Below are 24,058 nucleotides of genomic sequence, written 5' to 3'. Positions count from 1 at the left end.
TGGCAAAACCCCAATCGCTCTTTTAGTCTTTTCATTGGCATTCTCGTAGGCTAATGTGTCAAGCAATTTCCCCTTCAAATCTGATCCCAAATCAGGATTACTCATAAGCGCATCATGCAATCGATCAACAAACCTACCAAAAGACTCAGTATTGCCTTGTTTAACATTACCAAAAGAAGGTGTGCCCTGCCCTGGCAGATGCACATTTTGCAAAGCTTGAAACGCAAGTTGCTGGGACAAATGCAATACTTCTATGTTGAATTGTGCCTGCATATCAGCCCTCATAAAAGGTCCCATGCCCATTAACATTTGTGACTGGACCCCAAATAATGGATCCTGTGGCTGTCTAGGGATGGCAGCAGCAAAGTTTGTATAATCATTCAGGAATCATAAGGTATTAATAAATTACTGTAAAATAAAGGTGGTAAATTGTGAACACAACCCGTATTGCGCTGTCCCGATCCAATATCGGGAGGGTTTCGTTACGATCCCAAGGACGAGATTAAGACGCTAAAACCGGTCAAATATCGTACAACCTTTTAACTTTATTTTCCACAGAGTGGGGAGAAAAGGTGAGGAAAGGCAAAGGGGGAGAGAGAGAGAGAGAAAGAGAGAGAGAAAAAAGGGGGAGAGAGAAAGAGATATCACCACCCGTGGATCCAGCGGCGTCCCGTTGGTCCTCTTCACCCTGGGTGTAAATTTTAGCGATGCGCGTGCAGTAATTACAACTCGAGCAGGGTCCGACCCTAGGTTCCCGCTGAAAAGTTTGGAATGACACGCGTGCAGTAGTTACAGCTCGAGTTGGGTGCCTCCGAAGAGGGACCCTGAACAAAGAAATCCCTGGGCAATTATAGCTTTTTTCAAATTAAGTTTCCCGCCCCTCACGCGGTAGTTCAGACCAATAGTAATTTTTGGGTCTGGGGTCTCCTGCTCCCTATTGGGTCTCATTGTTGTTCCCAGGCAGGCTGCTTTTCTCCCTTATCTTTACTGTTGCGGTTTCTGCTGACAAATGTGTTGATTCCTCGGGTTCTGCCCTTCTTTCTCAGGGCCCTGACAAACAGGTGTTGTTCCAGCAATTAGCACTGCCCCAGCAGTGACAATAGGTGTTATCTTCCAAGGTCCTGACGAGGAGGATATAATCCAGACCCCCCCCAAATTAACACTGTTTCAGCAGTGAGGGGAGGCTTTGTTTCCCAGGGTCCTGGCGCCCAAGCAGGCCTTATTTCAAAGCCTTGACATCCTCCCTCCTGGAGTGTGACGCATAGGAATGCAAACTGCTTGTAACTCCCTTATCTTTCCAGTCTGCACCAGCTCTGGGGCCCTTTCTCACTGAACTAGGGAGTGCGGCTAAGCAAGTTTTATAAAAGTTGTGTTAAGCGGCAGTAATTTGCAGTCCAGGTCCCAAAGTCTCTGTCCGATCGTGGTCCGGTTCAGCGCAGGCTCGGTGTGTCCCGAATGGTCACAGGGAGACCATTTCAGGGGTCGCAGCAGCTCAGTCCTGTTTCCGCTGGGAACAGATGGCTTGTTTGGGGTTTTGGTTTGCTTGCACCTTATGTACCAAGAAATGTTTAAGGCAAAAGTTCACTCATCTGTCCGCCACACCACCCCGTGACTTAAACATTGATTGGTACGTCTCCTTCCTGAAGTCTTCATAGCCTTCGTCCATGGTGGTGATATGAGACAGAGATCAGAAGGAAATATAGAAAAGGTAGAAGCACGCACAATAAACAGAGGTCTTGCTCAATGCAAACTTATTCTTTAACAACTTTAACAACATATAACTTCACAGAACAAACATCAAAATTGAGTTAACAAGGTAAGTGATTGTTACAACAGGTAAACAAATTGCATATTTGACACAACATGTCAGATTAATTGAACAAAGCAAGGAATTATACAAGATAAGAACATTAAAGCAGCAACTGCACATAACAAATACAATATTAACTGTTTCACTCACAGTGCCCCCAGTAACCAGGACCACAAATCGCCACTCCAGCCATTCCAGGTTTGGACAGGGACGTGGGCTATTTTTTCTGATATCTTTGGTTAACTGGAAAGCTACTTCGCCTACATCATCTATCTCTAAACAACAGTTGGAAATATTCAATTTCCCACACACCCCTCCCTCTTCAGCTAACAGATAGTCTAAAACCATGCGGTGCTGAAGGATTGCCATGCGCATCTGTTGGGACTGCAGAGTTAAAAGATCTATTGCATTTCGTTCCCCAGCTTTACTGAAACCAGGGGTTCGGCTGGGGAATCCAATTTCTCAACCCCCGGTCCCCGTCAGTCTGAATCTTCTGTACCAATCATGAGCAAATCTGCCTCTGGAACAGATGCAGACTGAGGTTTCCAATGATCTGATTGTCTCTTCGGGCACTCATTTTTCCAGTGCCCCTTCCCCCTGCATATTGCACATTGATCTCCTCAGTGGAATTCTGTTTCCCAAATGCCCTCCTACTCTATGCCCTCTTCCACATCCTTGTCCTTTTGGAAAACCCCTTCCCTGAGAGGAAGTTTGTGCCTGGGCAAATGCAGCTGCCAACATTGCAGCATTTTGCCTCTTATCTTTCAGTTTCTCCTTTTGTTTTTCCTTTCCCTCTACTTCTTCCCTGTTATTGTACACCTTATATTAACATCCCCGACATACCATCTACTTTCTGAAGCTTTCTCCTTATATCTGGTGCTGATTGTCCTACCTGTCTCTTAATTGTTTGTTTCATTCTTTCAACTTTTCCACTGGATTGTGGCCTCCAGGGGGTATGTCAGGAGGCCACTCGTTATTCTCCCATCTTTGCGTCCCACCCAAATCTGCCTTAATGGATTGCGTCTTACAGGCAACACTTCTGTCTCCGAGGTTATCAGATACCTTTACGCCTAACTGAGGTCCGCCTGTTTCTGGTAAAAGGAAAAACAAAGATCTGATGATCCCTATATAACAAATTCCCGATTGTGCCCCGTTTCATCAAGCCATGTCCATGAGTGGAGATTCCCGTCTTTATCTTTTTAGGCTTACGAGCGAGTGTCCATCGACATTTACTTTCCCCCACTTCGATCCCTCCCTCCTGGGTACGATTTAAACAATATTGCCCCATGGCTGGAAACTGAATTGGCCAGGTCCCACTGTCGTCCCACGTGTCGTCTGCGGTTTCGCTATAATTGCTTACGATCTGGTCTGGGGTGAGGGGTGTGGACGTCCACGGCCAGCTTGATAACCCTAGCGGTCCTCCGCAAACCCAGCAGTGGCGTAAATTGAAAGTTTGGCTTACTGCTTTCGCCAGCAACATGAACTTGTTGTTCTCGAAGGGATTAAATGGGTTGGGGGAAGGTAGAGGGAGTGGTTGTTCGTCACCCTCATGGATGCATCCTTGAATCTGGATGGTCCAGAGCAGTAGATGCATCTTGGTCAGACCACCACCTTTGAAAACATAAATAAGAACAAACTCGCTCCTCGGGTCAAGAGGAGGGAATAATCCATTTTGTGTAAATCTTGTAGGTTTTCCCACTAGCATCTTTTGCTCTCCGAATATATTTATTATTCTATTAACCTCCCAGGCATTTTGCTCCCAAAGAGGAAGCCATTCCAGGCAGCCTTTGAACACCGTATGTGAGTCCGTGTAGATGTGTACTGGGGAAGTAGCCTGGCTTTTGCGTTGGAATACGCTCCACACTGCAACTAGCTCTCCCACCTGTGCACTGCCCTCTCCCTCTGTAATGATCTGCTCTTTAGTCCCCACCTGGAGTGCCACAGCCCGGTATCTCCAGGTTTTCCCTTCCCGCTTTGAGGAAGCGTCTGTGAACCATGCATTTAGGATCTGATCGGAAAATGGGGGAGCTACTTGAATTACAGGGGGGAGTTGGGGGTTTTCTTTATTCAAGTCTACTTCGTCTTGTATATTTAATATTTTAGTGGCTCCTTCTGTTACAGAAAATATTTCACAATAATGCTCTATTTGTGCGTACCATTTTCGTACAGAGGCTCTCTGAGCCACCCCGTCAGGTGGCGGGGTCCCTGCCAGAATTGCTTTGGTTACTTTAAATGGACCTCGGAGAACTAGGGGTTGTTTTCGAATAGTTCATTCAGCCTCCCTTAGAGCAAGGCTGACTACAAACAGCCCCTTCTCCCATGTAGTATACCGCTTTTCAGCGTCTTTGAAGCTACGTGAATAAAACCCGATGGGCCGTGTAGGCCCCTCTGGTCCCTTCTGCCACAGGTGGATAGAGAGTCCGGTCTGGGCAAACCCCCATTCAATCTGGATAGGGTCGGTGGGGTGGATTGGCCCCAAGGCCTGGTAAGCATTTGCCTCAAAGACCAGCAGCTGCAACGCCTCATCGTGGACCGAGGTCCACTCCCAGTGAGCCCTTTTCCGTAGTAAGTCATATAAAGGCCTAGCAATAATTGAAAAATCGGGAATGTGCTTCCTCCAAAACACAAGCAGCCCTAAAGCATGTTGCAAGTCCTTTTTGGACTCCGGCATTTTAACTGAGTCCAATGAGGACAGGGTATCCGGGGGAATGCAGGTCATCCCCCCCCTCCACCAGATTCCCCAAAATTTTACTTCACTGGAGGGAGTTTGGATCTTTTTGGGCGGAATTGTCAGCCCTATCTGCTCTAGGTGAGCAATAATGTCGCTCTGCGTTTTATCAACATCCTCTACCCGGCTCCCTCCCACGAGCACATCGTCTATGTATTGATAAATTCTGACTGCTGCCTGTATGGGGACAGTTTCGCGCTCTTGTGCTAGTGCATGATGGGCTAGCGTAGGGGAATGCTTGTACCCCTGAGGCAGTCGGGTGAACGTGTATTGCTGTCCCTCCCACGTGAAGGCAAAACGCTCTTGGTCCTCAGGCTGTAAAGGGACCATAAGAAACATGTCTTTGACATCGATTGTTGCCGTCACAGGGTGGGACTGCTCCTGGATAGTCGCTATTAATTCAGCAATGTTTGGCACAGCTGTCATCAATGGGCCTGTACTGTTATTTAATTGCCAATCGTCTACGGTTAGTCTCCACTTACACTTTGGTTTTCGAACTGGCCATACAGGGGAATTGAAGGGGGACTGTGCCGGGATCACAACTCCCTGTTTTTTCAGGTCCTCCAATACTGGGCTAATTCCCTCTCTCGCTCCCAAAGGTAACGGATAGGGTTTTACATTAGTCAGCCGGGAAGGGGGGAGGGGAGGCGCCGCTTGCAGCCCTTTGGGGGTAAATTTGGCGTACCCCTTTTCCCTCGAGCAGCACCTCAGTTTTGGTGAGGGTGTCTGCCTCCCTCAGGAGCTGGTTTCTTAGCTCCTCTTTCAGTATCAGATTTTGGTGCTTCTCTTCCTCCAGTGCCCGCTTGGTTTCCCATAACTGTTCTTGCAGCGGCGTTAGCGCCGCTTGCAGTGCGGCAACCACAGCCTCCGCCTGACAAGGTGCCCACTCTCTGTCCTCCACCGCAGCTGCTAGGCACGCTCCTAGCACGGCACAAACAATAGCTTTCCCTTTTCCTTTCTCTACTTTAGCTTCTTTTTGCAAGACCGCTATCCGGTCTACTACATTTTGCAATTGGGACCAATGGTCCCGTGCCCAGTCTCGTCCTGAGGGCGAGGGGTGAGAACAGTGTACTTCCAAAAGATCATACAATTTCTCGATTTCTCCACAAAAATTGCCTGCCTTCTGGGCAGCCATATCCTACAAAGGGGATTTCGTCCCGGGAGGGCCAAACCTTAAAGGAGTCCCAAGTTTCCCCTATACGCTCCCGGGAGGCCAAACTGTAAGCTACTACAAAAAATGTCCTACAAAGGGGATATCATCCTGAGGGGGTCACACCTTAAAATCCAAGTTTCCCCTATACACCCTCAGGAGGCCAAACCGTATACTAGTACAAAAAATGTCCTACAAAGGGGATATCATCCTGAGGGGGTCACACCTTAAAATCCAAGTTTCCCCTATCCACCCTCAGGAGCCAAACCACAAACTAGTATACTAAAGATCTCAACATTCACTCCTTCCTTACGCTTCATTCGTCTCCAGCCGCTTCCCTCACGGGAGAGCGGAACCGCAGATCGGAACTCCGCACTCACTTCGTACTTGTTCGTACGTCTCGTTCACACACACTCGCTCAGCACACCATACGGTTGTACGATACTCTCATCTCAAGGGATCCTGTCCGTGACGCCAATTAGATGTCCCGATCCAATATCGGGAGGGTTTCGTTACGATCCCAAGGACGAGATTAAGACGCTAAAACCGGTCAAATATCGTACAACCTTTTAACTTTATTTTCCACAGAGTGGGGAGAAAAGGTGAGGAAAGGCAAAGGGGAAGAGAGAGAGAGAGAAAGAGAGAGAGAGAAAAGGGGGAGAGAGAAAGAGATATCACCACCCGTGGATCCAGCGGCGTCCCGTTGGTCCTCTTCACCCTGGGTGTAAATTTTAGCGATGCGCGTGCAGTAATTACAACTCGAGCAGGGTCCGACCCTAGGTTCCCGCTGAAAAGTTTGGAATGACACGCGTGCAGTAGTTACAGCTCGAGTTGGGTGCCTCCGAAGAGGGACCCTGAACAAAGAAATCCCTGGGCAATTATAGCTTTTTTCAAATTAAGTTTCCCGCCCCTCACGCGGTAGTTCAGACCAATAGTAATTTTTGGGTCTGGGGTCTCCTGCTCCCTATTGGGTCTCATTGTTGTTCCCAGGCAGGCTGCTTTTCTCCCTTATCTTTACTGTTGCGGTTTCTGCTGACAAATGTGTTGATTCCTCGGGTTCTGCCCTTCTTTCTCAGGGCCCTGACAAACAGGTGTTGTTCCAGCAATTAGCACTGCCCCAGCAGTGACAATAGGTGTTATCTTCCAAGGTCCTGACGAGGAGGATATAATCCAGACCCCCCCCAAATTAACACTGTTTCAGCAGTGAGGGGAGGCTTTGTTTCCCAGGGTCCTGGCGCCCAAGCAGGCCTTATTTCAAAGCCTTGACATCCTCCCTCCTGGAGTGTGACGCATAGGAATGCAAACTGCTTGTAACTCCCTTATCTTTCCAGTCTGCACCAGCTCTGGGGCCCTTTCTCACTGAACTAGGGAGTGCGGCTAAGCAAGTTTTATAAAAGTTGTGTTAAGCGGCAGTAATTTGCAGTCCAGGTCCCAAAGTCTCTGTCCGATCGTGGTCCGGTTCAGCGCAGGCTCGGTGTGTCCCGAATGGTCACAGGGAGACCATTTCAGGGGTCGCAGCAGCTCAGTCCTGTTTCCGCTGGGAACAGATGGCTTGTTTGGGGTTTTGGTTTGCTTGCACCTTATGTACCAAGAAATGTTTAAGGCAAAAGTTCACTCATCTGTCCGCCACATGCGCGACCGCAGCTTTTGCCTCCCTAAAAATTTTCCAATCCAAGGTAACCCACTGCCCTCCCCCTCCCGGTCCCTTGACTACAGGGAATGCGGAAGGGAAGACTTGTCCGTCTGCCACCACCTCCCTTTCGATCCCTCTCCACCGGACAGTCGGATCCTCGCCCCCTCCCCCACCCGCTAACAAGGGCGCGGGCGGAGTCATTGGCCACGGTGCCGGCAGCCCCCCCACCATCGTCGGCGGGCAAACTGATGATGAATAGGGTCCTGGGGGCAAAAAGGGAATTAGAGTTATAAATTAGGCGCGGCCCGCTCTCCGAGCCTGCTTCGAGCTGTTCCACCTTCCTCGCTATCTCCTGCGGTTTCTCGTCGAGCTGTTGTTGAACTACTGGAGGCGGTCCTGTAGGGCTTCCTGGAGTTAAAGGTGGCAGAGACGGATATAAACTAGCTGGTGTCTCCGAGTTATCTCGTTCCCTCTCATTAACTTTAATGTCCAAATCAATTACTGACGCCACTCCCTTTTCATCGGGCTCACTCCCTTTTGATAACTTTAATTCTTCACTTTGAGGTAACGTTAAAGGCACGGGCGGCTGAGGTGGCTGAGACGGAACGGATTGATAGTCCGCCGGTGCCGGACCCGGTATATTTATTTCAAATAGTCTCTCAGATGGTGACGTAGGTGAAAACGCAGCAAAAGCAGAAGTAACTGCCGCTCGCTCACCTTCCATTTCTTGTAAAGTCTCTTTTATAAGTCGCCACAATGTAGCTAATCGAATTGCTTCTTTTGAACCTTTACTAATTTCTTTCCAAAGGGCACTTCCAATATTTTCCCAGGTAGGCAGTTCAAAAGCAACTCCCACTCCCGGTATCAAGCCTCTATCACGGGCCCATTTCAACAAAGCTTTTAATGTTAACCCTCTCTTAGAAAGGATATGTTGGAGGAGTTTTATCACCGCCGTTTCTTCCTTGGACAGTGAACCTCCCATCTCCTCCCCGACCGCTCACCTGCGCGCTTTTTGGTGAGATTCCTCGCGGATCCTCGTCGCGGCTTCACGTCGCTCCTTGCGGTTAACCCTCGCAATCCTCGTGCCCTTTATCTGTGTCGCGGTTAAACTTCACGACTTTACGATCGCGGCTAATCTTCGCGATCCTTGACACGGCTTCTCTGAGTGCACTCCTTTTTTTTTCCAGTTGCCGGGACAGCAACTCCCCCCTCCGGTTGGCTTTCCCGCTTACCCTCTCTTTTCCAGCTGTCTTTATCGCTCTAGCAAGCAACAGCAAGAGAGTCACGGTTCCGGCTCATCTTCGGACCCTGTTCAATCTTCTGTCTTTGGTCGTCCCTGTTCGGGCGCCAGTTGCGGGAGATTAACGGACAGCACGCCAATCAATATGGTTAAATGCTGACACTTGATTAAGCCCGAATAGCGTCTTTTATATGCCTTAACAGTGATCCCGTGAATCAAACTATACAGTGATTGGTACATGTTCATTTAGCACACACATCTAAACAGTATATGATTGGATAGCATTTACTGTCTCCGAGGAGGCAAAGAAATTACCTAAGCCCGTAAGTTTCTCACTGAACATCTGGGAGTTGTTTTTCCTGGGAGTTGTTTTTCTCCTTCCAAGGACAGTTTCTCACCACATTGTATGCCCTCTAGTAACCTTACCGGTAGGCCGCAAAGCCTACTTTCACACTCTTGCTATTAGCATTAGGGCTGGATTGCTCACATGTCCGTTTTCCTCTAGAAAATCCTCCACAGATCTTCTGTGAAATTATAAAAACCCATTAGATGGATTCCACTGACTTGCTGAATGGGAAGAGTATTGGAGATGTCAGTAGAAGAAACACTTTGAGACTCTGTAAAAGTAGATGAAGTCAGATTAAGACAGTACAACAGAAGGTTTTCACTGGCTATTGATAGAACCACTGTCTTTGTGCTTTGGGGGGGGTGTGTGTGTGTCTGTGTCTGTGTTTTAGTATGTGAGTATTTCCCTCCCACACAGCTTCCTAAATGTTGGGGACTTTTGAATGAACAGTGCTGAAGCTCAGAGTTGCTAGAGTAATCCAGAAATTTCCTTCAAGTGTTTACTCTTATTAAAGATGAAAAATGGAGTTTGTAGTTGAGTGGCAAAACTGCTTTTCCTTTTTCTCTACTTTCCTCCTTTCTCGGTGATCTTTTCTGCTATCTCACAGTAGTAGTTCATGATAAACTGGCTTTGCCTTAAACACTTGTTGTCAAAGCATGGCAAAATCTTCTGCATTTCCTATTTTTTTCCCTTAATTTTAGAGTTCTATTAAAATTCAAGTCTCTTATCAACTGTTTATGAACAATATATACTATTAATCACGTCAGCCATAGCTTCAACCGTCAAATGTTCTTGCAGTCAAGTATCTGAATACAAGGGGTATCGAACCATGCCTGTTTCATTGTGGTCATGGGTGTGTTCAAGAAAGATGATCAGTAGTAGAGGTGAGTAGTAGTGTTGATGGGAAGAAACAGAATGAGTTGTGGACTCCTACTCACAGGATCTAGAAAGCTTAATTTTCCTTTTGACACCTTGACAGTAGATGAAGTTTCCGGTCTAACCTCTGACAAGTAAGTCTAATACGAAGGATGAAGCATGCAAACAGGGTCTGAGAACAGTGTTAATTGGTCAGGCATCTCACTAAGTTATTCTGTTCTCTTTCTCTTTTGTGTGTTTCTGGTCTGGGAGCTCTTTTCTCTTGCTGTGAAGCATCAAGTGCACTTCTAACAAGTGCTTTGGCAAGCAATTTCACAACCTGCATAAATAACTCCTTTTGGTCTGAGTATAAAAGGAAGTATTTTTAATTATGTAGATACTTGAAAGTAGCCTCTCTTCTAATTCATTGAGGTGTTTTTTTCCCATTGAGGTCTAGCCCCTTCTGAAGTTTAGACTATCTTTGAGTTATATATCTATCAATCTTAAGTTTTAAGTGGCAAAGTATTTCTTTCACTTTCTTAGATAACTCAAAGGCTGACATGATTTTTTTATGACTTCAAAAACAATATTTAAGACTAAGCGTGCAACACTTAAGCCTCAAAAGAGAATTTTGTTGTACAGTGAAAATTTGAGTGTTTTTTTTTAAAAAAACACACTACTAAATCATTTTGCATTGTTAATAGTGAATGTTAGATTAAAAGCATATAATATGTTACTCCAATCTAATGGGCATCTAGAATATTGTCAGCCATCAGACTTTAAGTTTAGCAATCATAAGGGCATATTCAGTATCATGAAACTGACCCCTTTTGTCACAGTGAAGAAAGGGTAGTTTCTTCTGCAATGTAGCTCTACGTCCACTGTCTATATGCTCTTGTTTTTTCTGAAGATGAGTTTTGCATTGACTATGCATGCTATGCTTGTCTCTTTCTCCTTTGGGCTAATTATAATTATCACTTTCAGTTGAATTGGCTTCAGTGGTTTCTTTCATGATAGTCATAACTTGTAAGACAACCTGACAGTAACTGTGTTTTGGTTACTTTGTGTTTGAGTCTTTCTCACTTAGAGAAGCTGGTAGGAAATCCTATGTAATTCTTACATTCTGCTCCTAAAAGCCAGTTATGCAAAGTGTTGCCAAATGACCTCTACCCACTGACTAAACTGATTGCCAATCAACATCTGTATTTGGTAAAACAATACAGCTAAGGGTGTGTGTTGTGTGTGTATGCTTTCGGGAACAATTCTGTATTGGTGGATATAGGAAAGATTTCTTCTAGGTCTTCCAGTCACTTTAAACTTTCACAAGTTTCTGAAACAAATAATTTTCATTGCATTTGATGACCTCTTATCACTAGTCCCTCTTTTAAATTATTTATATATTTATTTTTTTGTAGACGGATCCAAGTTTTTAATGTAGAATAAAAGGAGAATTGTATAATAGTATACAAATACTCTTCAGGCTGTTTTCATACAAATTTATAAAGAAAGAGCAAAAATTTCAAATTTTTAATTTTTGAATTTCACCTTTAAAGTCCTAATAAGATTATTTTTTCACACTTTAATATGATTTCAACACCCTGTGCTCAATATATTGCAAGAATTGGAGATGGTTGCTGTATATAGGAAAGTTGGGATTCCATACTGCTTTTCACATGGCAGCTTTAGGTATTTTAAAAGATAATATTCCTAGCTTTAGCTATTTTTAAAAGATAATATTGCTAAAGTAAGGTGGGGGTTATAGGATTTACATGTGTAGGGTGTCATGGCAGAATGGAATGATTGATGTCTGATGGCTTGTCTTAAATGTGATATAGTTCAGCAGGCCTGTGTTTGCAATAAACAATAAATCTGGACTGAGACTATAATTTTTTTTTTAATTGGAACTACTACTGCTGTTCTCCAGAAACAATATTCAGAGTTCTCTTCCTCAGGCAAATAGTGTATTCAAATCTGGGGGGGGGGGGGGGAAATCAAGGCCATGGCAGTCTCACCATGGGAATGCTTCATCAGATTCTACCTAGTTTGTTACAAAAAGCTGCAAAATAATTGCCTATGTCTGAGAAACTTTATGTAATAAGCCAAGTGTTTGACATATTTCCCTTTGTTCTCCTTCCATCCTACCTTTTCTTCCATTAAATCAGTCTTCTTTGTGTAGGTTCTTATAATCCTGGGTTTTTAAAATTGTCATGCTAGAACTTTGCACCTGTAAATCAGACCCATTTATAATAAATAATAAATTTATTTTAAAAAGGCTTGTAAGCACAAACTTTGAAAAAGACAAGCCCAAAGTTGTCCTGACCTCCATTAGAGGAAACGTGCAGTTCTGGGATGTTTTCATAGTGCTGTTGATATCCCTTAAATGTGGTTGAATATGTTTATTGGCTTCTCAATTTCTGACTTAGCTTTGTCTCCCAGCTTTGTTATGCAGTAATATGGAAGAATACATATGGCCAAGGCATGCAGGATTTGGTTCATAGTGTTTAGCATGTTGTTACAAATTCATTTCCAGGGCCATGTTTGTGTTAATGCATGCCTGTACAAGCTTCTAACATCACAGAACCCTCTACCAGGTAGGAGTCCTTTGCATTTGAAAGGAAGAAAGCTCTTCTGAAATGATTATAAATGCAACATAAGGAAAAACAAAAGCAATTGAAAATCATGAAATCAAATATAAGTTTTTCTCCTCCTTGTCCTCTTCCTTATCCCCCCTCCCCCTTTGAATATAGTCATTCTGTGGCTTTGTGACTCTTAAACCAAGGTCAGCTCAAGAAGAGAGAATAAAGAAATTATGGAAAATTCTATTGGAAGCAATAAAACATAGTAATTAGAAATTTCTCCTTCAGAAAGCAACCATCAGTTCTCTAAAACATTCTGTCAAGGATATATTTTTATAGAAAACTTAGTCTACATGGGCTTTCTTATTTCTTTTTACTTTTAATAATGCTCATTTCCATTAACATATCAGTTTCTACAAAGGATGCTCTTTGAAAGATGACTTAACAAATTGTTGTGTCTATAGTAGATGGCAAGATCATTATTTTTCACAGCAGTATTGTGCAGGTCATGAGGTCTTGCAAGAGCTGTGATGTTTTTGTGTACTTGAGTTCTAACCTTAGAAACTAAAAGGATGAAAAACTTCTTGAGCAAACTACTCATCAGACATACATAGAAGAAGAGGCAGCTTTTTCTGTGGAATATCCTCTATTTTCTGTGGAGACTTCTAATTTGGGCTCCTGTCGTTATTTTTCCTCTTTGCTAATGTCATATTGTGACAAACCTAACATATTTGGAAGTCAAGTGCATGTTACAGTTGAACAATATTTTACTAGTCCAAGACTTAAATATTCACAGAATCACAGAATGGTTGAGGTTGGAAAGGACCTCTGGAGATCATCTAGTCCAACCCCCCTGCTCAAGCAGTCTCACCTAGAGCACATTGCTTTTGAATATCTCCAAGGAAGGAGACTCAACAACCTCTCTGGGCAACCTGTTCCAGTGCTCTGTCACCCTCACAGGAAAAAAGTTTTTCCTCATGCTTAGATGGAACTGCCTGTGTTTCAGTTTGTGCCCATTGCCTCTTGTCCTATTGCTGAGCACCCCTGAAAAGAGGCTGGCCTCATCCTCTCTATGCCCTCCCTTCAGATACTTATATACATTGATGAGCTCCCCCCCAGCCTTCTTTTCTCCAGGCTGAACAGTCCCAGCTCTCTCAGCCTTTCCTCATAGGAGAGATGCTCCAGTCCCTTAATCATCTTAGTGGCCCTCCACTGGACTCGCTCCAGTAGCGCCATGTCTCTCTTGTACTGGGGAGCCCAGAACTGGACACAGCACTCCAGGTGTGGCCTCACCAGGGCTGAGTAGAGGGGGAGGATCATGTCCCTCAACCTGCTGGCAGTGCTCTTCCTAATGCAACCCAGGATAGCATTGGCCTTCTTGGCCACAAGGGCACATTGCTGGTTCATGGTCAACTTGTTGCCCACCAGGAAAATATTGTATAATTTGAGTCTTGTACATCAACCTGCTTAAGAGGTTCCATTCACCACACACACTGCTTACACTCATGCCACATCACCCACAGTCATCCCACACATGCTTGTACTGCACCACACACTTGCACCATCCCCTCGAATGGCACCGCAGTATGCGGTCACGTGCTCATACCCTGCACTACACTGTCACATGTTTACACTCACACAGCAGCACCACCCACAGTCCTGCTCACATTTGCCCCCACTCTGCTCATGCTCACCCTGCTCAGTCATATGTTTACACTTACCCCACACCACACATTCAAACCACACCTTACACTCATGCCACAGTCATGTTCATGCTCACACTACATCAGTCACATAAAAGCTCAGTGACTCTGCACTATCCACACTCACCCCATACCACCCAGTCACACACACATACTGCACCACATGCTCACTCACACTCGACCCCTACACACTCAACCCTTACACCACACACTCAAATACAACCTGCTAAGTCACATGTTCATGCTCACCCCCCCTACACACATATGCACACTCATTCCACTCAGTCACGTGCTCACACCACACCAGGTAGTCATGCACCACACAATCACACTTATACCTAGTCACATGAAGTCACACACTTGCACTCCCCCCACAGCATGTGTACACAGGCACCCCCCCCGCTCAGTCATGTGCTCATACCCAGCCTGCCTACCCCATACATGCTCACATGCACCACACACCCCCAGACCACCTAAGGTCACATGCTTATACCCCCTTCCCCCTACACATTCACACTCACTGTGCAGTGCACATACCCACCCTGCTCAGTCACACACTTGCCCTGCACCACATACTCATACTCACCCTACTCACTCATGCGCTCATGCTCACCCTGCATCACCCACAGTCATGTGCTCACACTCATTCCCTCACCCCACAGAACACTCACACTCACCGCACACTGCACTGTTAAAGGATGTTATAAGGGCTCCAGGACCTGGGGTTTCCTCCTGCCCAGCCTCTAGAGCCCAGCTCAGTGTGCCCAGAGACCCAGGCATCTCCCCATCCTAGGCTGACAGATGCAGCTCCTGCTTTCCTGTTTGCGGGTTCAACCAGTAGTGAGGCTGAGCACATATCCCAGACCCAGACCCAGACCCAGACACACACACACAGGACTGCCACAGCCAAGGTGCTGCCTTCAAGGACACCCACATATAATGCTACCAGAACTCACATGAAACATAAGTATAGATAGCAGAGTCCCCTTCCTGCTCTCCAGCTAGTAAAGACTGAAGTTCACTAGTGAAAGCACACATGCCCTCACTTGCTAGTTCACATGCACATTTGCAGATCCCTCAAATTTCGGCACGGTCCCTCTGTCCATCTAACATCCCTGCCCAGATCCTGGGCCTCCTACTCACTGGCTAGTCCAGTGTAGAGAACCAGTACTAAATGCGGTTTTGTCTCGACGTTGCTGCCGCCGAGCTGCCGCTGCCGAGGCACGCCGGGCAATGCCGCGCTGGCGCCCCCAGGAGCGGTCCGCGAGGTAAACAACCTCATGCACCTGCGCAGGGAAAAAAGGCGCGAAAAGGGCAGAAGGCGGCTTCTAGGGGAACAGCACGTCTGGCACGAACTGCACGTACACATTTGCAATCTGCGCATGAGCAGGAGACCCCCCCCCCCCCAAAAGCCCCTAGCCCGTTTCTGGAAGGTTCCGAGAGGGCGGACTGTGCATGACAGCTAATCTGCGTGGGAAGTGAGGAAGCACCTCCCAGAGGCGGGGCAAGAACCTATGAAAACTGCAGACTGAGTGCACAAGGGGGGCTTGTGACAGCTGAAGATCTCAAATGGAGTCAGTAGAACATCATTGGACTCGGAGTGGTGGTAGCTAGTTTCTTTTCTCCTTTTCCAACTTTCTCTATTTTTCCCCTTTGCCTTTTTCCCTCCCTTTTCTCCCCACTTTGTGGAAAATAAAGTTAAAAGGTTGTATGATATTTGACTGGTTTTAGCATCTTAATCTCATCCTTGGAATCGTAATGAAACCCTCCCGATATTGGATTGGGACATCCAGTTTGAAGTTTGCTAGTGAATTACATATGCCCCTCTCCCCCACGTACACTAGGTTAGGGGAAAATGCAAACACTCTGCCCCCTCCCCCCACAGCTGGTGCCCAGGCACAAAGGCACTATGACCTGTGGTTCCCTGCTTCAGCTGCTGAACCAAGACCCTCACTTCACTTTCACTCCCTGCCCCCAGTGGCTGGCACACAGGACCCACGGGCCTTATGACCTGTGGTCCTGCTCCAGTGACTGACGCTAGGACCTTCTTTTGCTCCAGTTGCTGGCACCACAGGCACAAGGGCCACCATTGCCTGAGGTCTGACTCTAGTTGCTGGCCCCAAAATCACTCACTCTAGTCTCTCCAGTTACTGGCAACTAGACCTGACAGCACTCACATGTGGGATAGAGAGGGAGATTACACAAAAAGATAGTTAAGAAAGGATTTAATAAGATAGGATAGATTGCAGTGATCAGGCATAGGGCCCAGTCAGACAAGTCAGACCAGTAACTGCTTGTACACAACTAGCACCTTTTATACCTCCCCCTCTCTATTCCCCGCTCCTTGCTCCTCCCTGATCCCCTTCCTCCAAACATTCCTTATAAGTTTTGCACAGTCCCACAGCCCCCCCCCCCCCCCCGCCCCCGAACAATCCAAAATCCTCATGTCTGCCTTCTTATCAGTTACAAAGTCCAGGTTGGCCCTCTCCAAAACTATGCCTGTAGTTTCTGAATGGCCCATCGATTAGTGACTGGAGACTTTTGGTCTTTGTTGTTGTCTCTGTTATACCTTGTCTATCAGGTTTGTGTTTCTGTGTGTTTTTTTTATACCACTTTCCCTATTACTTATGACTCCTTTTGAACTGAAGAGATCCTTGATCTGATAACCTTAATGAAGCAGATGCTTGCACATGCCACATACCCTTACATGCACCACACAATCAGTCATTCACACTTGCACTGTGCCACAGTCACCCCACACGCACTGACACTCAGCCCTCACCTCAAATACACTTGCACCACACCAGTCAGTCACACCACTTGACACACACTACAGCACTCCTGTCACAGGCAAAACAGTCTCAACTTGGGGAATGTCACTTAACTTATTGCCAATTAACATAAACTTTTAATTACTGATTTGGGTATTGAGAAAAACAAGACAGAAAACAAGTAAACAAACACTTAGGGAAACACCTTTCCTCCCCCTTCCCCAGGCTCAGCTTCAGCCCAACACCTCTCCTCCCCCCTTCCTAGTCACAACTCTCCTTGTTTTCACTGTACATTACACTCAGTCCCTCCCCATCCCTTTGGTGAGGTGATGGGCAGCGCAGGAGGTTGGGGTCAGTGCCTAGTGGTTTCTTTCTGCTGCTCCTTGCTGCTTGCTTTTTTCCTCCACTGCTCCTTGCTTCTTACTGCTCCTCTGCTCTGGTGTGAATCCTCCACAGACTGCAGTCCCCTCAGAGGTGTACCTCCTTCCAAGAGTGCATCTCCAGCTGTGTCCCCAACAATGTCCTCTTCCATGTGCCTCCTCCATTTTGTTTCTCCAAACACATCTCTTCACATTTCTCCTCACATGTCCCCTTTTGTGTGTCCTCCTGTGTCTCCTCTCATGTCTCCTTTTTTGTGCCTCCTGTGTCTCCTTTTGTGTGTCCTCACATATCTTCCAGTGTGTCCTTTTGTGTCTCCACCTTTGTCTCCTGCCCCCAGCAGCCACCACTCTCTTAAATACACTTGAGCAGAGGCTCCATGTGCTCCTCTGGTTGGAGTTTTGGCATGCGATAGGTTGTTTTTACCCATTACAGAGCTGGCTGGAACTGGCCGTGACTGGCCCAGGGCAGTTCATGGCCTCCTCCCACACAGGGCAGGACCCTGCTAGCAAAACCCCACAATTTATGCCCAGTATAGCACCATGTATGCTTACATCACACAGTCCCATGCTCACACTCACCCTGTACCACCCAGTCATGTGCTCACACTCACACCCCCCCACACACTCAACCCCCACCCTGATCTTTCATGTGTTCACACTCACCTCCACATCACCCAGTCACATGCTTGCACCACTGTTGCACCACACACAATGCAACCATGCAGTCATGTACCACATGTTCACAATGCACCACATTAACATTGCACTACACACACATACTGAACCAGTTATGCACTCATGCTTGCCACACACTCACCCTCACATCAACCAAAGTTATATGCTGAGTGGGGACTCACTCATATGCTGGGTGAGCACTCATGCTCCCCCTGCAGCACACACTCACCCCCCACCCCACACACCTTCATGCTCACCCCCCCACCACCAAGAATTGTACTTGCATTCACCCCCCCACACACACACTCACCTCCCTCAGTCCTCCCTTGCACCACACCACAGTCAAGCGCTCACGCTTGCACCACACCACAGTCAGTCCCTACCTCATACATGCTCACCGTCACACTGCACCACACACTTGCATTGCACCACCGAGTCATGCTCTCACACTTGCACCACACCACCCAATCACTCCATGCACACTCAGGCTACAACCACACAGACACACTACACTACAGTCATGCTGTACCCCACACATGCTCACAGTCACACCACACCATACTTAAAATCATAGAACAAAGTTGGAAAGGAACTCCAGAGATCATCTAGTCCAACCTCCTGCTCAAAACAGGTCTAATTAAATCCGGTTGCTCAGGGACTTGTCCAGCTGAGTCTTGAACACCTCCAAGGATGGAGATGCCACAATCTCTCTGGGCAACCTGTTCCAGTATTTGACCACCCTCATGTTTGTTTTTTTTTTTTAAAACACAACACACAGATCTCTCTCTCTCCCTCCCCTTTCCCTCTCCCTCCCCTCTTCCCTCTCACGCCCCCTCCTCCTCCTCCTCCCTCCCTCCCTCCCCCACCCTCCCCCTCTCCCCTCCCCTATTTCTCTCCCTCTCCCCTCCCCCTCTCTCTGCCCTCCCCTCTCTCCCTCCTCCCCTCTCCCCCTCTCTGCCCCCTCCCCCCACCCTCCCCCTTCTACTCCCTCCCCCTCCCTCCCATCCCCCCTTTCCCCTCCCCCTCTCTCCCCTCCCCCTTTTCCCCCTCTCTCTCCCCCCCTCCCCCTCCCTCCCCCACTCTCCCCCTCCCCTCCCTCTCTCCCCCTCCTCCCCTGTCTCCCACCCTCCCCTATTTCTCTCCCTCTCCCCCTCCCCCCTCTCCCTCTCCCCCTCTTTACCCCCCCCATCCTCCCACTCTCCCCCTCCCTCCCCCTTTTTGTCTATGCAACCTTCTAGATACCTGTTAACACAGTGGCTTTTCAGATTTCTTTTTGGAATACAAAGTGCAGTCCACTTACTTAGCAAATTAAATGGATTACTTATACTAACTGTGATTAGTCAGACATACTGAATCCTTGTCATAGCTATTCCAAAGGACATTCAGTGGCTCTTAAAAAACCTATTACAAGATTTTATTTGCAGATGGTACACAGAATTAAAAAAAAAGGAAAACCCTACGCATTGCTGCCTCTTCTCTTCAGGGACTGCTTACTCTTAAGGTTTAGCTATAGCTGAAATTTATCTGTGTTGTTTGTAAATAAAAGTAAATCTCTAATGAATACAGGGTTCTTGGGGTGGGTTTAGGAATATTGAGCATGAAGCTATACATACTTCACACAATTCTAATTATGATAATTATATCAATATAAATGCCACAGTCTTGTAAATTTTAAGTTTGAATAATATGTTTAAGTGTAAAGCTGCCAGGATCAGAAAACAGTTTTCTTGAATGGGTGTAGTAAACTGCATAATGTGACCTTTTAACACCTCTCACTGGTGATTAATGAGTAAAATAAAAAGAAATTTGACTTGACTGTTCAGAGCCCAGAGTAAATTCATGTAGCTGAAATTAAAATTATAAATATATGCACATATATTTGCAAGTGGAATTTGTTTAACATAAGACTGCAAAAATGGTATGGAATTCTCTAATGCAAAGTCAAAGTGCTTAGAAAACTGTCTCTTTTGATGTCATATTGCCACAGCTGCCACTGGAACAACTACTTGCATTAGAAACCTTTCAGAATAAAGAGGTGGTGATGGCACAGAACCTCCTCTCCTTCCTCCTACTTGCTGTGTATAAGGGTGCTCTAGAGTGGCTACTTTAATGTGTATCACTGGAACTGGTGTGTGTGTATCCTCTAGATAGTAACTTAATTGTGCACACATATATCTCTCCTTGTGCATCTTTTAAGGTGCTGCAGTTTGTTCTGCAGCCTGGGTGTGCCATCGCTCTTGTCTGCAAATTTAATTGTTTAGACCCTTTATCTCAGCTCAGAGTCTAGTTGAACAAGGTCAGCCAGGCAGTACCTTTCACGGAAGCACTGATTCCCAGAGCTCTGCTCCGCTCTGCTCCGCTCCTCTTCTCTTCTCTTTTTCCTGTCATCCTTCAGTGGTTAGAGGACTTGTACATGCAGCTTAGGCTAATATAGAAAGACTTGAAAAAATATATAAATAGAAAAGTAATTACCAATGTAATGAAACTTCATTTCAGCCTGGAACTACAGTTTCAGTGCAGAAGACAAGGTACATGTGGGATTTAATTCATATTGTATCTAGTTTGTAGTTCTCCAATGATTTTAATTGTAAAGGTTACTTTGCATTTGTGAATTAACAAAGCCATGAATATCAAATGCCATCTTGCTAGCATTACAGCAGCTACATACTGTAGATTTCTCTATTATGATAAGAATCTGAAAAAATAGGTGCTGGAGATAGCAAATGTCAACAGTTCTTATTTTAGTTCAGTATCGACATTTCATACAACCATTCTGATTTCTCACCTGTCTCCAAGGTGCTTCAGAGCCTTGAGTGGGAAAAACAAGATTTGGATAGGCTGTCCTTTTTCCTCCTGTCTCTGAAGAGAGTTGTTTTGTAACATCACCATGTCAGTCTCCTTTTCCTCACCAAGTATGAAAACAATGCATGGATTTTTAGGCTTTTGGTAGAAATATATGAATGGTAGGTCCCTGAAAACTAATTGAAGGTACTTCTTGTCTGTGCAACTGTTTATTTTTTAACTTGGCAATAAATTAAGATTTTCATTACAGTAAACAAAATTCTAGTACAGTGCTTAGTTTTGTGCTACAGTTAATCAATGTTCATTCTTTCCTCGAAACCTTTCCTAGATGGCAAGATGACGATTTTTAACAGACTTTATTTAAGCAGTCTAGACAGACTTAATGAAGTTTATATCATGAACAGCAGACTACTTGGATTGTTTACAACCCACTCTTTATACTTTGTAATACAGCCTTCCTTCTTGAATGTTTTAACCTTTTAAGTATAAAACTCTCATTTGTGGCACCTGAGCAATACTGATTCGAGACTTTGCTGGACTGCTGAGCTTAACTGCCACTTCCTGGCAGGTAGAGCACTGTTCCTTTAGCAGCTGTGTATTACATCCCTTCTGCCTGCACTGTGCTTGCTAATCCTGCCAAAAGTGTTTTAAAACTTATGAGTTCATGAAAAGATTAATCTTTTATTCTTCTTGGAAAGCAGATTACTGTACAGAAGGTAGCTGTGGGAGAATACAGTATCAAATATTGTTGATTACATGTTATTAGTTTCCCTTTTTTGCTAAAACTAGAAAAAAAGTGAAATATACTTTGTTTTTCTTACCTATTTCCTAGATAATTTGTTGTTGTTGATGTTGTTCAAGTTTCCAGTAGAGGCACTTCTTAATCTAACTTTCATGAGCCTTGCTCTAATTTGTTTTGCTAAACTCTTTCAGGTATATCAGTATTCAAAGATAACTCCTGTTGAATGTTAGTGCCCTAGAGAACTGCTTTCTGCATTTTGTTGTTGTTATGAGCAGAAGACATTGAATTCAGTAAGCTTTGTTAGCCCTGTCTCTCTCTCTCTTCTCACCCAAGAACTCCAAACGAGAGTGGAAACCTCTGGAGGACCACAGTTGTACAGATGTACCATGGCTGCTCCTGTTCATCCTCTTCCATATGGGAATGGTGAGTAAAACTCAAAGGGTTCTGAGAACATTACATGGCTTGGCAGTTTGCATTCATTAGAGTTAGATTTTAAGACTGTGCATTTATTAGCTGCATTCATAGTTGGGGCATATTAGCATGGAACTGTCAGGTATAGAACAGATATAGATTTTGTTTTAGTAGCATGTACATATCAAAGGCCTTTAGGGATTCAAAATTTGTTGTTTACGCCACTTCTTGCCCCAGCTCCCCTTCCCCAAATCCTGAAGTTCCATTTTAAAGTGATACAAGGTATTGCTTGGCTCATGTTCCTTATGAGACCACAGGTCTCCTGAAAGCAATAGCTTTGATAGTGGTGAGAAGTTGCATTAATCTCAATAGACTTGTAGCTCTGAAACAGAAAGATTTTAAACCTCAAACTGTTGACTGTTTCCTAGTTGGATGCTTAGTAAAAGCACCTAGCTATTAACAACCTTATTCCTAATGGCAAGGTGCTTTCCATTCCAGCTGAGATCATAGGATCATTCAGGCTGGAAAGGACCTCAAAAGGTCATCTAAATACAACCTCCTGCTCAAAGCAGGGTCAGCTAAGAGGTCAGACCATGTTGTTCAGGGTTTTATCCAGTCTGGTTTTGAAAACCTCCAAGGATGGAGACTGCACGACCTCTCCGGGAAACTTGTTCCAAAGCTTGACTATCCTCATGGGGAAAAAGTTTTCCTTTATATTCAGTCAGAACCTCTCTTGTTTCAACTTATGCCTGTTACCTCTCATCTTTATGCACGACTGCAAAGAGACTGGCTCCATCTTCTTGATAACCTCCTTCTGGGTATTGAAAGGCTGCTATTAGGTCCCCCCCAAAGCCTTTTCTTCTCCAGGCTCTCCTCATAGGGCACATGCTCCAGCCCCAACCATCTTGGTGGCCTCTGCTGAACTCACTTCAGTTTATTAACGTTTTTCTTGTATTGGGGGTCGATATCCCTGCTTTGACCTGTGTGTCAAAACCCTTACCTTTCTCAAGATAAGGTCACAACATTGTACATTTTATTTATTTCCCCCCCCCCAAAAAAAAAAAAAACAAACCAAACTGCAGGATAGTGAAAACTGGAAATATAGGTCTATCAAACAAGACACCAAGACAATAGTATGTTGTTCTTCCTATTGCTAGATGCAGAATGTTTGTCATTTTCCTCTATTGCTAGGCTGCAGGAAGTAGCTGTAGAGAGTTTGGAATATATATGCTATCAGCTTATTTTGTGGTCTGAACTTTCTTTTCTCGTCCCTAAATCTAGTTTTGGAATTTTTACTCCATGGATAAATTGGAGTCCTTTCCCCCAAAGTGCATGTTACTGGCTGTGCTTTAAATGCCAAAATACTTAATTTGTATGGTTCAAACAAAACAAAATGTATGTTCTCACAATAACATGTGAGCATCTTTGAAACCTCAGTCTTAAAGTGTATTTCAGGGAACACCAAGGCAGCTCCCTAAGGGATAGGGAGCTGAGAGTGATAACACAGCTGGCAGGGCAGGGGCCTCACCAGCCAGGGTCCAGCCCCACAGTACCCAAGCGAAGTGAGCAGGGGAGGCCCGGGGAGGGCAGCCAGGGTCAGCTGAGAGTCCAAATCCTCAGGCAAGTTCATGGTGATGAGGCAAGTCTGAGGTCAAACTAGGAATGTAAGTCAGGATCAGGTCCAGTGATGGTAACCAGGGTCAGACACAGTCCAGTGATCACTGGGCAAGTCCATCGTGACAAGGCAGGTCCAAGATCAAACCAGGAAGTCAGTCTGCAGATCAAGCTCCAGATCAACAGGGTCCATGGCTGGGCATGGGCATGGGCATGGGCATGGGCATGCACACCTATGACATAGCTCAGACAGGAACTGAAGGCCCAGGCCTTAGCTTAAATGGAGCCCCTGGGCCCATGTGCAAAGGGGGTGGGTGGAGGCCCCAGGTGCACCTGGTCAGGGCAATCAAGGCCTATTAGTGTATTCAGGGCCCTGACAGTGCACAGTATTTCCTGAAACATCCAGCTCTTCGATTTTTTTATTTTTTATTGCCACCATTGTTGATATTCTCTGGTAAGTCAGTCTGTACCTACCTTTTGTACCTACCTGCTGTCCACAACTATAAACTTGTCATTCTGTGGGTTAGTGTCCCAGATCTTTCCTGTCTGAGCAATATAATATGCAGAACAGACATCCTATTCAATCAAATACCCAGTTAGCTACTGTCCTGGGGGAGGCTAG

The 24,058-nt window shown here is 45.6% G+C and overlaps 2 protein-coding genes and 1 long non-coding RNA gene across 3 annotated transcripts in view; 1 reads left to right on the top strand and 2 right to left on the bottom strand.

Annotated features, from left to right (window-relative positions):
• LOC135324461 (choline transporter-like protein 1) overlaps positions 1–24,058 on the top strand; it is a 47,516-nt gene that overhangs the window by 11,953 nt on the left and 11,505 nt on the right. Inside the window, exon 2 of the mRNA XM_064500932.1 lies at positions 21,745–21,834. Coding sequence (XP_064357002.1) covers positions 21,745–21,834 — 90 coding nt within the window. The remainder of the gene's footprint in view (positions 1–21,744; positions 21,835–24,058) is intronic.
• LOC135324176 (uncharacterized) lies at positions 526–10,204 on the bottom strand. The gene is made up of 2 exons (XR_010385531.1): positions 8,323–10,204; positions 526–7,267 (listed from the first exon to the last, which is right to left on the bottom strand). It is a non-coding gene; the product is annotated as an uncharacterized LOC135324176 (long non-coding RNA).
• LOC135324460 (PALM2-AKAP2 fusion protein-like) overlaps positions 19,098–24,058 on the bottom strand; it is a 126,264-nt gene continuing 121,303 nt past the window's right edge. Inside the window, exon 4 of the mRNA XM_064500929.1 lies at positions 19,098–20,306. Within this exon, the coding sequence (XP_064356999.1) occupies positions 20,259–20,306 (48 nt within the window). The 3' untranslated portion in view covers positions 19,098–20,258. The remainder of the gene's footprint in view (positions 20,307–24,058) is intronic.

The sequence above is a fragment of the Dromaius novaehollandiae genome, chromosome W (assembly GCF_036370855.1).
Source record: "Dromaius novaehollandiae isolate bDroNov1 chromosome W, bDroNov1.hap1, whole genome shotgun sequence".
NCBI lineage: Eukaryota > Metazoa > Chordata > Aves > Casuariiformes > Dromaiidae > Dromaius > Dromaius novaehollandiae.
This window is presented reverse-complemented; position numbering and strand designations above follow the sequence as displayed.